Below are 15,620 nucleotides of genomic sequence, written 5' to 3'. Positions count from 1 at the left end.
TGCCCAACCCCACCCACCCTCAGGCAGCAGTGAGGGCAGACATGTAAGGAAACACTGCATCAGTACCCCCCTGCCTCCCAACACACTCCTGATTTTCTTTCCAGTGCTGGCCTCCATGGCAAAGCTGCATTTGAAAGCACTGGCAAGGCTTGGGAATGCCCTAAAACAAGGACAGGTGGGCACTGAGGAGCAGTGATGGGGTGGGAGAAACTCCCTGTGCTCAGCACATCTCCCTCAGCCACAAACTGCTCTGAGGGAAAGCAGCAAGTGATCCCCAGGCAGGGATTTTGGGGGCACAGTCAGGGTTACATTGTTTTGGGAGATAAACTTTTGGATGGATGAAGTCAGTTTTGGATCACTTTGCTCCCAGGCATCTCCATCCATTTGTTATTCCAGTTTTTTCTGGCAGCCCTTCCAACAGCTCCCTTCTTCCCTGCCACACTGTCAGCAGGAGCAGAGACAGCTGAAGTGCTTGGAAGTGCCAGCTTTGCTCAGAGCCCCTGTAATTACCATTAGCTTTTTAATCATGGCCTCAATTCAGATCTGGGACACCAATCAATTTTCTCCTGGCATAGGATGGGAATGGGCAGATGGAAAAAAGGGATATTTCTTACTCTACAGCTTTCTTATATACTTCAATGGCTTTATCCATCTCCCCCTCCAAGAGGTGAATTTTGCCCAGCATCATGTAGGTCAGGTCGTGTCTGTTGAGCTCCAGGGCATTGTTGAGCTGGTCTCGTGCCTAAAAATACAACCACAGAGAAGAAAAAAATAATAAATGATTACAGAGCCCTCAGCAAAGCAACAGCCATGAGTAATCCCCAACAGCCAGGGAAGGAGAACAGCCAACAAACATCCCCTGCACCTGGAGAACACAAACCCCAGCCCAGCTAATCCTTGGAACAAGCTCTGCACCAGCAGCCACCTGCTTTTAGGGGCAGTAAAAGGCAACACCTACAAGCCAAGCAGAAGGCATTTGCCTCCCAAGGAGGAGATGAGCACGGGCCTGCTCCTGGATTTGAGTTTGTTTGGCTTGAGGGACGCTCTGGATTTGTTGGGTGAACTGATACTCTGCAGCTTATTCTTCCTTAAAATGCTCATTCCAGCAGTGAGGAAGTGAAAATCTCAGTGGAGGTGTGAGCAGGTCCCACTTTGGAAGGTGTTAGTGTAGACAACAAATCCCAAGTGTGAACCCACACTCCAGAGGCTGCTTTTGCACAGGGATGCCTCAAACAGGGAGCACAGCTGGGGTTCGCTGCAAGGGCCACAGCACCCCACCAGCAAGAGCAGCAGGGAGGGGCTGGGCCAAATTGGGAACAAAAAGGGTCTAAATGCTGGTTTTTCCCTCAGAGTAGCTGGATCAGAGACAGCTCAGTGCTCACCACCAGCACTCAGGGGATGGTTAAGTGAGGAACTGGGAATGGCACGCTCAGACCTGGGAATAAAACTGCATTTCAACCTCCAAAACTCCTGTACTAACTCCAGGTGTAGCTCAAAAGGAGCTTCAGACACAGGAGCAAAACCTTCCCATGGAGGAAAAAAGGACCTGCTGCACCTCCAGCAAACAACCCCATAACTCCTTCCCTCTGAGTCCTGCCAGACCCAGGGAGCTGAGGTTTCCTGCAGGAACTCTCTGCACGAGGTGCAGCAGTTTGAGCTGGGGAATGGTCTGGGGTTTTACCATCACCCTTCTCTTGCTTCAAGAGGATGGAGCTGGATTGCTGCTCCTACAAAGCCAGCAGTGTTCCTGGGTCTGCCTTTAAAGGCTCAGACACAGAAGCAGCTCTTATTGGAGCACAGCCCATTTTCTGTCTAGTTTGAGGCTTCTCAAACATTCTCTTTAAAACCAAAAATGTTCTCTGAAAAATCTTAGATTTCAGAAAAAGCCTCTGGCCCTGCCACAGGGTGATCTCCCTTTACACAACCTCAATGACTTGCAGCTGACTCAAAGTAATTCAACACACAAACGGACACAGAGACAGCTCACAAACCTTTGCTCCCAAAAACAAAACACTGAAGCAAAAAACTTTCTTGAAGCCTCTTGCTGCAAATGATCCATTTCAAGCTATCAAATACAGTGAAATTTCTGGGATGCTTCCTTGCTTCCCACTGACATTACCTTGTTGTAGTGTTTCAGGTACATGTAGCACACACCCAGGTTGTGGCTGATCTCCTGCATGAAAAGAGCCAAATCAGCACAAGGTATGAAATAAAATCTGACAACTCTGACCCACAGGAGGAGAGCCCTGTGACTGCCCACACCCTTCTTGCTTCTTAGAGCAAGTAAACCTATAAATTCCAGTTTCTTCAGGCACCCACAGAGCTTTAGTGGGGTTGCACACAAAACATTACAGTCATCTGAGACAAAAAACACAGAAATGACAAACCTCTTTTGAGACACCAGACATTTTGTTTTCAGAGAACAAGGAGCACAGACTGGTTTCTTCATTGTGGTGTCATCCTGCAAAACTTGCTGCCCTCATGGGTGACTCAGTTTGGCTGCACATCAGTAGGATATGCAGTGTCCAACCCAGCTGGACAAAACTGGAAGATGTGCTTCATTTTCCAAAACACAACTTGAGCACTGGAATATCTGATATCCCTCTGGCATCCTAAACAATTTTGCACAGGGTAGGGAGATCCCTTAGGGATCCTAAACACTCTGGTCTGTAGGGAGCATCCCTGCCCTTAACTCCTCACCCACAGTTTAACACACAAGTCACCTTCCCAATTTGAGAAAAGCAAGGCTCTCCCAGTTTCTTATTTTATTCTGGTGAGCATTTCACTGATTCATCAGCTTAGACAGCCTTGACCTTTGGAAACTCTCTTACTTCCCCATCAACCTGTTTTCCTCCATGCAGCCTCTCCAGCTGTGCAGAACTGAATCAGTCACTCCAGGTTGCTGCAGATTGTAGAATGAGAGAAGAGCACAGCCTGATTCTGCTTCCAGTGCTGAGCCAGGAATGGGGAATAACTAATCAAAATACCCACTGGCATCTGCCTGCTGGGTTGTAAATAGGGTTACAAGCATGCCAAGCACTGGAAATGCAGGTGGAAAAAAGACTTGTGATACAAAAGGTTTCTGAGTTGTCTGGCACAGGGTAATTTGAATAACACCAAAGCTATCCTTGTATCCTGAATTTTGGATGTACTGACAAACAAAGGAATGAGCTCACACACTGCAAGCCTACTTTAGAAACACTGCTGCAGGCAAAACAGGCACCTGCAGAAGGCTGCAAGGCATGGCCTCTCCCTCACCCACTGTCACACCTTCCCTTTGCAATGCTCTTCCTCTCTTTTTGTCTTTTTATGCAGAAGAGCTCATTTAATCACTGCTTCTGTATTTTCAATGATGTTTTGCATTACAAAAGCTTTCCCAATTACTCAAGCAAGTTTTAATAACTGAGGTTTCCAAACTCTCCCCATATTTCCCTTAAAGCACAGATGTGGTTATGTTAAAATTGATCCTTGGCAAAGTTCCAACACACTGCTCAATTCTCTGTGCCCCAAGCCAGGGATTTGCCCCAGGGCATGGGATTTGATTCCTGTGATCCAAACCAGGCTCAGACCACAGGCAGTGTGAGCTCACCTTGGTTTAGGACAAGTTTGCAGCTATTACAAGGATCTGCAGCTCCCTGAACACTCACCCAATCCTTCTCATCGAGTTTTGCTGCTTCATTGTACACTTCAATGGCTGCCTTATGCTTCCCCAGGAGAAACCTGCAAAAGGATTGCAATTCTTATGTCTTTCCAGTTTTCAGACCCTGCTGTGCAGCCACTATCACCTCTGCCAGTGAGAAATTATCTTATTTGCTGTATCTCCAGAGATCTGCAGGAGAGGTTTACAATCTCAGCACTGCTCCCTCTCAGGACCAAGGTCATCCATCCTGACACTAGTGGGGATGTAAGGAATGAATGCCCAGGCTCTGCAACCTGCTTTTGTCTCCAAAGAAAGAGACAGGTGCCCTAACACAACATTCAGCAACAGAAAAAGATCTGTAGGGCAAGTCTGCCCAGCTCAGGTCAGCACCTGTAGCTCTGGACCTTGAAATCAGTATCACCTTTCTGCCTGAAGCCCAAAGAAAAAGGAAACACAAGAGCAGCCAGGCAGATAACAGAGATTCTGCTTAAAGAACAACCCACGCTTCTGGAAGCCAAGCCAAGTGTTGATAAGGAGGAAACATGTCTGGAATTAAGCAGCCTAAGAGAAAAACAAAGCATGGAAGGTCCTGGGTGGCACATCCAAGAGAAACAACAAATAAAACACCACTCACAGGGATCGTGCCACCTGCTTGAGGTTGTCAGCGCTTCGAGGGTTCAGAATGGAACATGTCTGGAAAAGTTCAAGAGATTCTTGAATTTTCCCCTCCAAGCGAAATATCAAAGCTGTAAAACAACATAGAGCAGGCAAATGAATCCATTCTCAGCAGGAAAAACGTGCCTCTGACATCAGGGAAAGAAGGGGCAGCACAGATCTATCACATCAATGCTCCTCTGGTGCTTGCCCGTCCTGCAAGCTGCTTTAAACCTTGGGCAGTGGCTTGTACAGATGCAATCTGGATTTCTCCCCTCCCCAGCCTCTCCAGGCTGCAATATGTCCCTGCCAGCAAATCTCCACTGTCCCCCACCATGGCATTTGGAATTGCAATGTCACATTCTGGGAGACATTTTTTAGGGGCCAGAGGGCAGGGCAGGAAGAGGAATGCCATCCTTAGAGCAAGGAGTGAGACAATGATCACCTGGGGTGGGTAACAAACAGAAAACATGCATCTGTAACAGAATCAAACACACAGCAACACACTGAAGGTCAGGAACCCATAATCCAAAGAAGAACTGACGACAAATACAGAGAAAACAGGAAATTTAATCTGCCCATTTCATGTGAAAATCCCAAATTTCAATACTAAATGGAGAAAGCAGAGAGGAAAAATTGTATTTTTTCCATATGTTCGATGGGAACATAGGGCAGGGAAATTCCATAGGTGAGGGAAATTCTATGTTTCCCTCACCTACCCCCTGCATTGTTCTCTGTATCTCAAATCAGGGGATCTGCTTCAGCAAAGAGATTTTCAGACATACCTTGAACATACACAGCATATTCACAGAGCCCTTGGGACTCCTGGAGCTGCTCTTTGATGACAGCCTGGAAGGACAAAATTGTAAACTCACATCATTTTAACAAAGTTGATTCCAGAGATTTGGTTCCAGTCACAAAAACCACAACCCCAGCTCTAACAAGGGCACTGGACCACGACTGGGACAACCACACAGTGCACACAACAAAGCTCTGTGCCAGGAACACTGTGGCCCTTTTAGTATTGCTCTGTTCATTCCTATTCCCAAAGATAATTAGGTACTACCTGGGGAAAACACCAGGAGGCATCTCTGAAAGCATCCTCTGCTGATAAGGGTATCTACTCCAGGCCCTTTGTGAAGAAATAAATTGAACTGGAGCAACTGCAGCTGAGTGAATGAAAGCCAAAAGAACAAATGAGGAGTGAACAGGGAAAAAAAAAGATGAAAATGTAAATTCTTGCTGGCTTCATCCACACATCTCCCAGTTTGGGGTGGGGGGGGCTGCAGTCTGGATATATTCCACAGTCACAACTGGTCCCACCTTGGGAGGATGAACACCCTGGACAGGAATCAAGAGCATAATTTCTGCTCTGAGACTCCTCTTTTGTGCAGAAGTGGAAGAACACAGGGGGTAAGAGTAATTTCTGAGTGAGCAGTGACCTGGTGCTTATCTGGCATTTCAGATGTGTATGGCCAGTACCAGCATCCCCTGCCTCTGAGAGGAACAGAAGTGAAGGACCTGAAATTTGAACCTCAAATACGGCACGTGGGAGGAAAACTATTATTGAGAAAGTTATTCTTGAGAAGGTATTAATTGAGAAGTTACCATTGAGAAGGAAAGTTCTTATTTACAATCCTCACTTCTAAAGAGAGGAAGGAAAAGGAAGAACAGGCCTGAGCTGCTCTTCCCTCACCTGTACCTGCTAATTTATCTATGTAACTCTTTACAAAGTGCATGATTATAAACCACTGTACTCAGAAATAACCCACATCTCCTCAATTCACATACTCTGGATTGTTCCATCTACATAAACCTGGATTCTCAGAGCAAGAGAGGGCAATAGAGAGCTATCTTTTAGAGAAATCTGATTAATTCTATAAACCCTAAAAAGTCCCACAGCAAAAGGCCCTCAGCTGAGGAATATGATCTCAAATCCCAGATTTCTTCCCCCAAGTTTATTTAAGGTGCTGATGACAGAATTTAGACACAACTGGTAGGAGACCAAGCAGTCTCTGTGTCATGCCAGGGGATGCTGCAGCTGCAGACTCTCAGGGATGCTTGCTCAAGCAGCATTGAAATGGTCAAAATCACTTTAATGCCTTCACTTTGGGGACTTGATGTCAGTAAATAAACAGTTTTTAATGGCCTTTTAGTTCAGAAATCTCCCATGAAAACTATGGGAGATTTTAAACTCTGTTAGAGAGGGAGCATTTCAAAGCACTGAGCGGGAAAGACCAAAATTAATTAACACAACAGGTCACTTGTTTCATACTGAGACCAAACTGATGGATTTTAACAACACCCAAACTGTCCTGGAATCTTCCAGTTTTACTGCAAAAACACTCTTTTGTGAGCTCTGAGGAAAAGGAAAGCTGGCCTGCCAAGCAGAGGAGTATTTATTAGCTGTCTTCTCTCGATTTTCCCCTGCTATTTCCTTGCTTCCATGACTGATGAAGACATGGACACATCAGTGTTGCTTTTATATCATCCATTTGTTATTTTCTCTGGCTTCCTGAGCTGCACATATTTTTCTTTTCTGTACTCTGTGATTCCACATCCCATCACAGAAACAATCAACACACAGAATCACGTCAAGAAACTCCAGTCAGACCACAAAAAAAGGGAAACAATTTTATGGTTTGAGGGCTAGTCCAGCTTGTGTTTCTATCTATGCAAACCAAGATCTGAGGAAATTACTGTAATGATACAACTCCCTGGCTCTGCTAATTAAGAGCTAAATGAAATTCCTCCATCCTGCCCATTTCCTAAGCACCTCCAAGGCCTCTCCAGCAGAGGCAAGTCCTGACCAAACTGGTGTTTCAGAAGCCAAAAAGACTTTTCAGATCTTTGCGGCACATGCCAGAATCAGAATGGCAACTCTTGTCCCCTCCTCCTGCCCATGGGTGCATCATCTTCTTGTGTTCATTTTATCAAAAAAACACACAGTTAAATAAAAATTTGCCATTTCCTTAGTCCACTTACCAGTATAATTCCAGACAACCAGTTCTAAACTGCTCACCAAGTCCAAGATGAATTAGAGCATGCCATGGATCATGTGCAAAATGAAAGAATTTTGCTCAAGAGTAACCAGGATGTTTTTTATTTACACTTGGTAGTAATGTTCCCCTCAACTGAAGTGTTTTCATAGTGTCTCTGTAGCACCATCAAGAAACCTGCACTGTGGAACTGTGTTATTATCAGTTTGGAAAACCCTATCCATCATTTGGAACAACAGAGGTCTGCAGTTCTTTCCACTTCTCCCCTCCCAGTGACATCCTGAGCTCACAGACTGCTCCAGAGAGCTGCACCCTCAGATCCTGAAGGTAGCCAAGGATTGGAGACAACTGAAGTCATTTTACTCGTGTTTTCTCTCAATCCCCTTATTCCAAAAGAAATCAGGAAAGAGGGTGGTTGGGAAACTGTCAAGAAAACTGTTTTTTCATGACATCAGTGAAATAATTCCCACATTCTGGAGGCAGCTCTTACCTTACACTCCTCGTAGTCTCTGCGGACGTAGAGCAGATAAATCAACCAGTTCTTCCTCTCTAGGATTGGCAGCTCTGGGGCTGTACATGGAAAATATTCACAGAACAAGGAATCAGACTGAGCAGCAGAGAATCTGGGAGAGACAGTCCCAACCACCCCAACTGCCTGCACGAGGCAAGGAATTCAAGAACTACAATTGCAATTAATGATTTGATTTAAAGGCTGGAGTGTGGACTTCTAAACAGGGTCTGGTTTTATTCTACTTCTCAAATGCATGGATAAAACATCTTGTTCAGGACAGACACTAAATAAAAGCTCTAAGCAGAAAACTTCCACCTACTGGAAGATGGTCTACTGGAAGGTGTCCCTGCCCACAGCACAGGGTTGGAATAAGATGGGTTTTAAGGTCCCTTCCAACTCAAACCAGTCTGGAATTCTAAAATACTTGAGGCATCAGCTCCTTCTGGAGCAGATCCTGGAGTAAACAGCTCCACACACACATTTTAATTCAACACCAACACTGGTTGGAGGAATTGCATCTTTTCAAATACACAAGAAGCTGCTTGGAGGAAATGAGTTCGATTCACATTTTGAATCTAGGGCAAAAGAATCAAAGGTCTTTAAGATGAATTTCTGGGACTGAATGAGCAGGAAACAGTAGATAAACACAAAAAGAGATTGGTGAGATGGGGTCTGAAGGTGTAAATAATTTCAAAAGGTCAAACTTAGTTCTTTGAATCTGTGAAGGGACTATGAAACATCACAGGTCTGAGAGACTGAAGCTACTGCAGAAAAACATTTGATGCAGTGGAGGAGGAAGCCTTGTGCTCCAGCATTTCAATGGTGCAGAGCTGGCAGCAGTAATTATGGCAAATCACGGATGGATGTTGCTTAGCGATATCCACGTCGGGTTTACAAGTTGAACACACTGCTGTGCATTTCATTAAGGCTGAGAATGTATTGCCTGGGACTGGAGTCTCCATTCCGAGGGGTAACCATAGCAACTGGCCCAAAAGCTCCGTGTTTGCAAGTCAATATTGTGACACGAGCACAGAGGCAAAGGCAGGCGAGGGCTGGGGCAGAGCTGGGCGGACACAGCACAGGGACACAGCACAGGGACACAGCACAGGGACACGGCACAGGGACACGGCACAGGGACACGGCACAGGGCACACGGCACAGGGACACGGCACAGGGCACCGGCACAGGGCACACGGCACAGGGACACGGCACAGGGACACGGCACAGGGACACGGCACAGGGACACGGCACAGGGACACGGCACAGGGCACAGACACAGGCACAGGCACAGGGACACGGCACAGGGACACGGCACAGGGACACGGCACAGGGACACGGCACAGGGACACGGCCAGGGACCCGGCACAGGGACACGGCACAGGGACACGGCACAGGGACACGGCACAGGGACACGGCACAGGGACACGGCACAGGGACACGGCACAGGGCACAGGGCACAGGGACACGGGCACGGCAGGGACCCGCACAGGGACACGGCACAGGGCACACGGCACAGGCACACGGCACAGGCACAGGGCACAGGACGGCACAGGGCACAGGCACACGGCACAGGGACACGGCACAGGGACACGGCACAGGGACACGGCACAGGGACACGGCACAGGGCACAGGCACACGGCACAGGGACACGGCACAGGGCACAGGCACACGGCACAGGGACACGGCACAGGGACACGGCGGACACGGCACAGGGACACGGCACAGGGACACGGCACAGGGACCCGGCACAGGGACACGGCACAGGACACGGGGGACACGGCACAGGGACCCGGCACAGGGCACAGGGACACGGCACAGGGACACGGCACAGGGACACGGCACAGGGACACCTCCTCCAGCTCTCTGGAGCACGACACGGAGCAGAGCCACCCCTGGACACGCTGGCTCAGCTCCAGCAGCACAGAGCAGAAGGTGGCACTGGGGAGCCCGGGGGCCCTTTGCCATCAGAGGTGAGGAAGAAGAAACCCTGCAGGGGGAAGGGCTGGTGCCAAGTGTAATTATCTTTTGGAATGGCTGAGCTTTGATCGCCTCTGGAGCACACCAGGCTCTCCCCCATAACCCACATCAAGTCCAGTTTCACTTAGAGCTCCTAAATCCAGGATCCTTCAGCTGTTGAATTTGGAAAACATTTCACAAAGCCATTCTCATTTTCTTGGTTTTTCTTTCTTAAATTCCAGAATATCCATCTAGATTTATATTAGAGCTGAGAATTAAATGTGCACACTAGCAATTTAAGGTCAAATAGTTTCTAAAGAAGGTTCAACTACCCTAAAACAAATAGAAAGCTTGCAGTCCAAACAAAAAAGTAATCCAAACACACAAAAGAGTAATCCAAACAAAAGAGTAATGCAAACAGGCTAAGCCTACAGAAATGCACAGATCAGGGATCCAAACATTCCCGAATTCTGCTCTGCTGTGGAGTATCTGGATCTTTGTAAGTAAATCATTTTAATAAACGTGTTCCCAGATCAGATTAATTGATTTCTGATAGCTTTATGTTTCCCATTTGTCCTTCTTAGAGTGCCAGGATGAAGGGAAGAGTCAAGAGGCTGCCTAAATAGCCACAAATTGATGGAAATCCCACTATTTCACATCTGAAGCCCATTCAGGGGCTACCAAATTCACTGACACTCTGTAATTACTTCCCTGTGCAGGTTATTACCAGTGCCAGGGTGTGACAGACACACAGCACCTGGGGATGCTGGAAATGCTCTGTCCCATCCCTGGAAGTGCCCAAGGCCAGCCTGGATGGGGCTTGGAGCAGCCTGGGACAGTGGAAGGTGTCCCTGCCCATGGCAGGGGATGGGGTCAGATGGGCTTTAAGGTCCCTTCCAACCCAAACCAGTCTGGGATTCTGTAAAAGCAGCTGGACTTGTGTGCCCTTTCCTGCCTGGCATCTCCTGGTGCCACTACCTGATATAAAAACACCAAACCTGACACACCTGGGCAGCTCCCATCTTCTTCTGTAAGTATGGATTTAAAGACAGACACTGCAAACTCTATGTACCCATCAACATTCCACTAACAGTCAGAACTGAAGTATCCTTCACCATTTTGTGCCTATTAATACAGCCTCAAATCAGCAAATCCTGCAGCTGTCTGAAATAGGGAATAGTCAAAAGAACTCCAGACACACCCCACAGGTCTCCAACCATCTGTTCATGCCTTACTGGGAAGGTAAAAAGTACCATTAAAGGTTAAAATATACACCAATGCTGTGGGCTAAGATAAGATGCCAGTACATCAGAGAGGGGATGGAGGATTGCTTGTTTAATTCCTGAAGGAAAGAGCTTTTTCACACTTATGAGACAAGAAGGATGTTATACTCCACTCCCACACCATGGAAACGCCTGCTGGGAACAGGGATGGGAAGGAAGAAATGCTGAACATCAGACTGAGGGCTGAGCAGAACAACAGGCTGCAAAGGGAAAGGGGAAACCCAAGGAGCTGCCTAAAAGTGCTGGGATGGAGAGAAAATGGAGAAATGAAAAGGCACTGTGAGCCCCAGGAGTGAGCAGTGCTGGCATCTGCAGATAAACCAGCTCTGCTTCCCCCAGGGATGCACCTGTGAGCTGAGGAAAACTCCGTGTGATTGGGAAAACACAGGGAGATTTTATGCTCCTAAAAAGTCATTTGGAAATAGCAACAAGGCTGACTGAGGAGACACAAATCACTTTTTTTCTTCTTTCTCTCTAAGACAAGCAAATTGAAAGCAGATGAACAATTCTGATGTTTTCCAAAATCTATGACAAAATTCATGGTTAAATTTGACACAGGAACATATCTGATCCCCCCAAAAATGAGTGTGGGAAGTAAAGGATTATTACCAGGTTCTATGCTCTATTCAGATGCAGAAAGAATTGATGGAAATTATTTACACACCTCTCCAGAATCTCAACCACTTAATGTGCATTCCTGATTTCCCACAAAGCAGTGGATACCCGCTCCTGGTGTATTTATCTCCCTCAGGTTTGCTCCCCCAGCCTGCTGATAAGGGCTGTCACAGTGCAATGGGTCACTGCATTCTCCTGAAGAAAATGGAAATACAAATGCCTGGCTATTTGGGTCTCTAGCTCCAGAGAAAGGGAATAAAACACCTTCTTCAATATATGGACCTTCAGGATTTTCTCCTATGTCACTGCTGGATGAAGACACATCACGTTTCTTTGTCACCTCTAGCAATAATCCCAGGCACTGCACAGGCACAGGTTCCAAAAGTGTGGTTTAGATCCTTCTAGCAGTGAAGAAACAAAAAGCCATTATTTGCTGTAAATCAATCTGCCCAAAGGCCAGCTCAGGAAAACACAATCATCAAAGAACTTGGTATCTACATCAAAAAGAGTTTATAACTTGCATAATTGTCTTTCAGCCTCTCTTTTGTGGGACTACAAAAGTCCTGTGCCAGGGAGTCAGCCACCAAAAATATGATTAAGTGCCTTTGAAGTGTGTTTTGGTTGAATTCAAAAGGGAATCCATCTGATCCCCTCGCTGGCCAGTGATTGATTGCACGAGCCACTTCCAGCAGTGTGATTTTTCTTTCTGACAATGCTCCTTTAAGGAAGCCACTGGAGCAGAAACCCTGACAGAATCAGAGTAAGATCATCAGGTTTGTATCTGTGCTGCTCTATCATCACTCTTCCCTTTATTCCTCCTCTTACAGATTTTCTCAGAGGACTGGACAAAATAATAACGAGTTATTCCCTTTTGTGCAAACCTCCCTAGGTAATTATTTTGTGCTTGCATCTTCATATTGGGTAATTATAGCTTAGGGATGAACTATCAAACAGGGGGGTTTGGATTTAATAAAAGGGCTTTAAATTGCTGTAAAAATAAGAGGGGAAAAAAGGCCCCAGAAGCTCCTATGAGATTTCATGGGGAAATGCTTGCTAAAGCACCAGCAGTAAAAAGTGGCTCAAGAAAAAGTTTTAGACATCTCAGAGAGAAAAAAACAGTCCAGAGCCCAGCCCTCCTTCCAATCCAGATTATTGGAAAGGGTCCAAGCCCCAGTTCACCCCTTCCAGCTCTGAACCCAACCTGCAGCAGCCTGAGCAAGAGCAGCAAAGGGGCAAAAGACTCAAGAAGACACAAGAAGAACTTATGGCCCAAAATCCCCAATAACCTAAAGCACACATAACATACAGCACAAAGAGAGGACAGAAAAGCTTTGCAAAGGCAGTTAAATAGAAGTATTTTTAATTTTTTTATTCTGCAGTAGCTTCCTGAGCCACAGCCTGGATCCCTTGTGGAAGGTACCACATATGTGGGATAGGTTTTCCAACAGGATTCAGTTGTCTCTTTCCAAATGCTAATTCAAAATTACATGTTGCAAAACAGCATCATCCAAGAACAGAGATATTTTCAAAACTAACAAACACCCAGGCAGTGCCTCAATTCTCTATTGTGATATTTTGATATTGAGGCAGCAGAAGCACAAAAGAACATCATAAAGTGAATCAGGATCACAGGATGGTTTGGGTTGGAAGGACCTTAAAGATAATCAAGTCCCACTCCCCTGCCATGGGCAGGGACAACTCCCACTATCCCAGATTGCTCCAAGCCCTGTCCAACCTGGCCTTGGACACTTCCAGGGATGCAGGGGCAGCCACAGCTGCTCTGGACACCCTGTGCCAGGGCCTCCCCCTCTCACAGTCAAGAATTTCTTTCCGATATCTATGTCTAAATTCACAATTAAATTTGACACAAGAACATATCTGATCCCCCCAAAAATGGCTGTCGGACGTCAAGGATTATTACCAGGCTCTGTGCTCTATTCAGATGCAGAAAGAATTAATGGAAATTATTTACACACCTCTCCAGAGCCACAACCATCTTAATCTCCAAGCCCTGTCCAACCTGGCCTTGGGCACTGCCAGGGATGCAGGGGCAGCCACAGCTGCTCTGGGCACCCTGTGCCAGGGCCTGTCCACTCTCACAGCCAGGGATTTCTTCCCAATATCCCATCCACCCCTGCCCTCTGGCAGTTCCAAACCACAGCACCTTGCTCTGTAGAAGTCAGAGCAAGGTGCTGTGGTAAAGAGAGATGCAGATTTTCAGCTCCCATCACCAGGCCAGGCTCGCTGGGACACACAGCAGCAGGACTGGATGGGTTTGGACATTCAATCCCCACTTCCAAGTTATTCTGGTCATTGCCTTAATGGCAAACTCCCAATGGCATAAAGACTACCCAGTTGTCTCTGCAGGAGAGCATCCGCATCTGAGAGGCAGCACATGGAATTCTGTGGGAGCAGCAGCAGCCCCATCCCACCCTCCCAGCCCAGCCTCCTGTGGCTGTGTGCTGACATTCCTGCCAGGATTACCATTATTTCCACTCCCAGAGCCTGGGGAAGGTGCAGGCATAGCTGTGGTTAGAGCCAAAACACAGCTCTGTGCTCTCCTATCCATTTAAATAAACATGGATAGGGAGGATGAGCCCATCTGTGCTGTCTCCTTTTTGCCTTGAGCTTCACAAGCTGCCAACGCCAGGAATTCCGCTCCCGTTTGGAAATCCAGTGTCAGGGAGGGAATGAGCCCCTTCTGGGCAAAAATAACATTAAAATAAAGGGCACACACTCCAACAGCTTCTACAGAGCAACACAGCCCTGCAGGGAATTGGATTTTCTGAAACAAGGTATGATAATGGAGAGAAAGCATTTGTAAGCTCTAATATCAATCTTCTTATCAAGATTTAAAACTAACAGACTGCCTTGGTGTGAGAAGAGCATCCTACAAATTTCTAGCAGAGCCAAATTTGACAAGAAATCCTCTTCCTTCCTCAGACTCTTTTACTGAGACTGTGGCAGTATAAATACATTAGAGCTTTGAAAGAAAAGTAGCACAGGAACATTGCTCTTCCTACGCCCAGATCCATCCTTGGAGTTTGAAAATGGAGCTGTTAATGTATTCAAAACTCAGTAATAATGAAAAATAACCCCAAAACCCAGCACTCAGAAGAGGCTCTACGAGCTGTATTTCACTCACCATGTGTGAGGGAATATATGTGAGAATAGAGGTGTTTGTATGCACAAACCCCTCTAAAATGGATATAAACAACAACAAAAAAAAAGACCAGCTTTACACTGCAGCTGTTCTCTGTTTAATCCCTCTTCCTTGTGTTTTCCTGTTTGCAAATTGTTGCTGGAGCACCTTTAAATCAAGCCCTAAAGCCGTGTGGTTGCTGGTTATTTACAGTCAGCTGGGGTTAATAAAACTCATCACACACAGCCCGGTGCTGGCTGCAGCTGTAACTCATGCCTGGAGCTGCCTCCCACGGTTTAATAGCTCCACGAGGTGCAGGGAAAGCTGGAAGGAGCCTGGAAAACAGCGGTTTAAACAACAACAAAAAAAAGCAACATTTCTGACTCTCCACCTCCCCCTGCAGGAAAATTAGCCAGGGATAGATGAAAGACTTCAAAATTGTATCTTAAATCTGATTTATACTCTAGGGCACAGGGAAGAAGGGGCATTTTCTCTTGCTACTATGCACTGCATAAATCTCATTGAGTTGCTTACTCAGATTTGTGGGGTTTTTCTGATTTAAGACATTTACAGTTCTGAGTTACTCCAAAGAAAGATGGCTTCCTTTATGAAATAAATACCCTGATTATTCAATTAATTTGCTATATAAATAGAATTGATTTAATTAATTATTTGTGTTCTTCTACATGCTGCTCAAGTTCAACCTGAAGGTGAAGGGGGATGATCTGTAAATAAGCACACACTTGTCATCCCCCTGGACCTCCCAGTGACAGTGAGGCTCCCAGGGCAGAACCAGTTTGGTCACTGGGACATCTCTGAT

General features: G+C 46.4%; 1 protein-coding gene across 2 annotated transcripts in view; it reads right to left on the bottom strand.

The window, feature by feature from the left end:
- Positions 1–15,620, bottom strand: part of BBS4 (Bardet-Biedl syndrome 4) — a 37,541-nt gene that overhangs the window by 12,603 nt on the left and 9,318 nt on the right. For both annotated transcript variants that reach the window (XM_030955655.1, XM_030955654.1), the window contains 6 exons: positions 7,784–7,863; positions 5,080–5,143; positions 4,275–4,386; positions 3,648–3,720; positions 2,120–2,173; positions 615–742 (listed from right to left, as the gene is read on the bottom strand). In XM_030955655.1, coding sequence (XP_030811515.1) covers positions 615–742; positions 2,120–2,173; positions 3,648–3,720; positions 4,275–4,386; positions 5,080–5,143; positions 7,784–7,863 — 511 coding nt within the window. The remainder of the gene's footprint in view (positions 1–614; positions 743–2,119; positions 2,174–3,647; positions 3,721–4,274; positions 4,387–5,079; positions 5,144–7,783; positions 7,864–15,620) is intronic.

Source organism: Camarhynchus parvulus, chromosome 10, assembly GCF_901933205.1.
Source record: "Camarhynchus parvulus chromosome 10, STF_HiC, whole genome shotgun sequence".
NCBI lineage: Eukaryota > Metazoa > Chordata > Aves > Passeriformes > Thraupidae > Camarhynchus > Camarhynchus parvulus.
The sequence above is the reverse complement of the archived record's forward strand: the minus strand, read 5'-3'. Positions and strand labels throughout refer to the sequence as shown.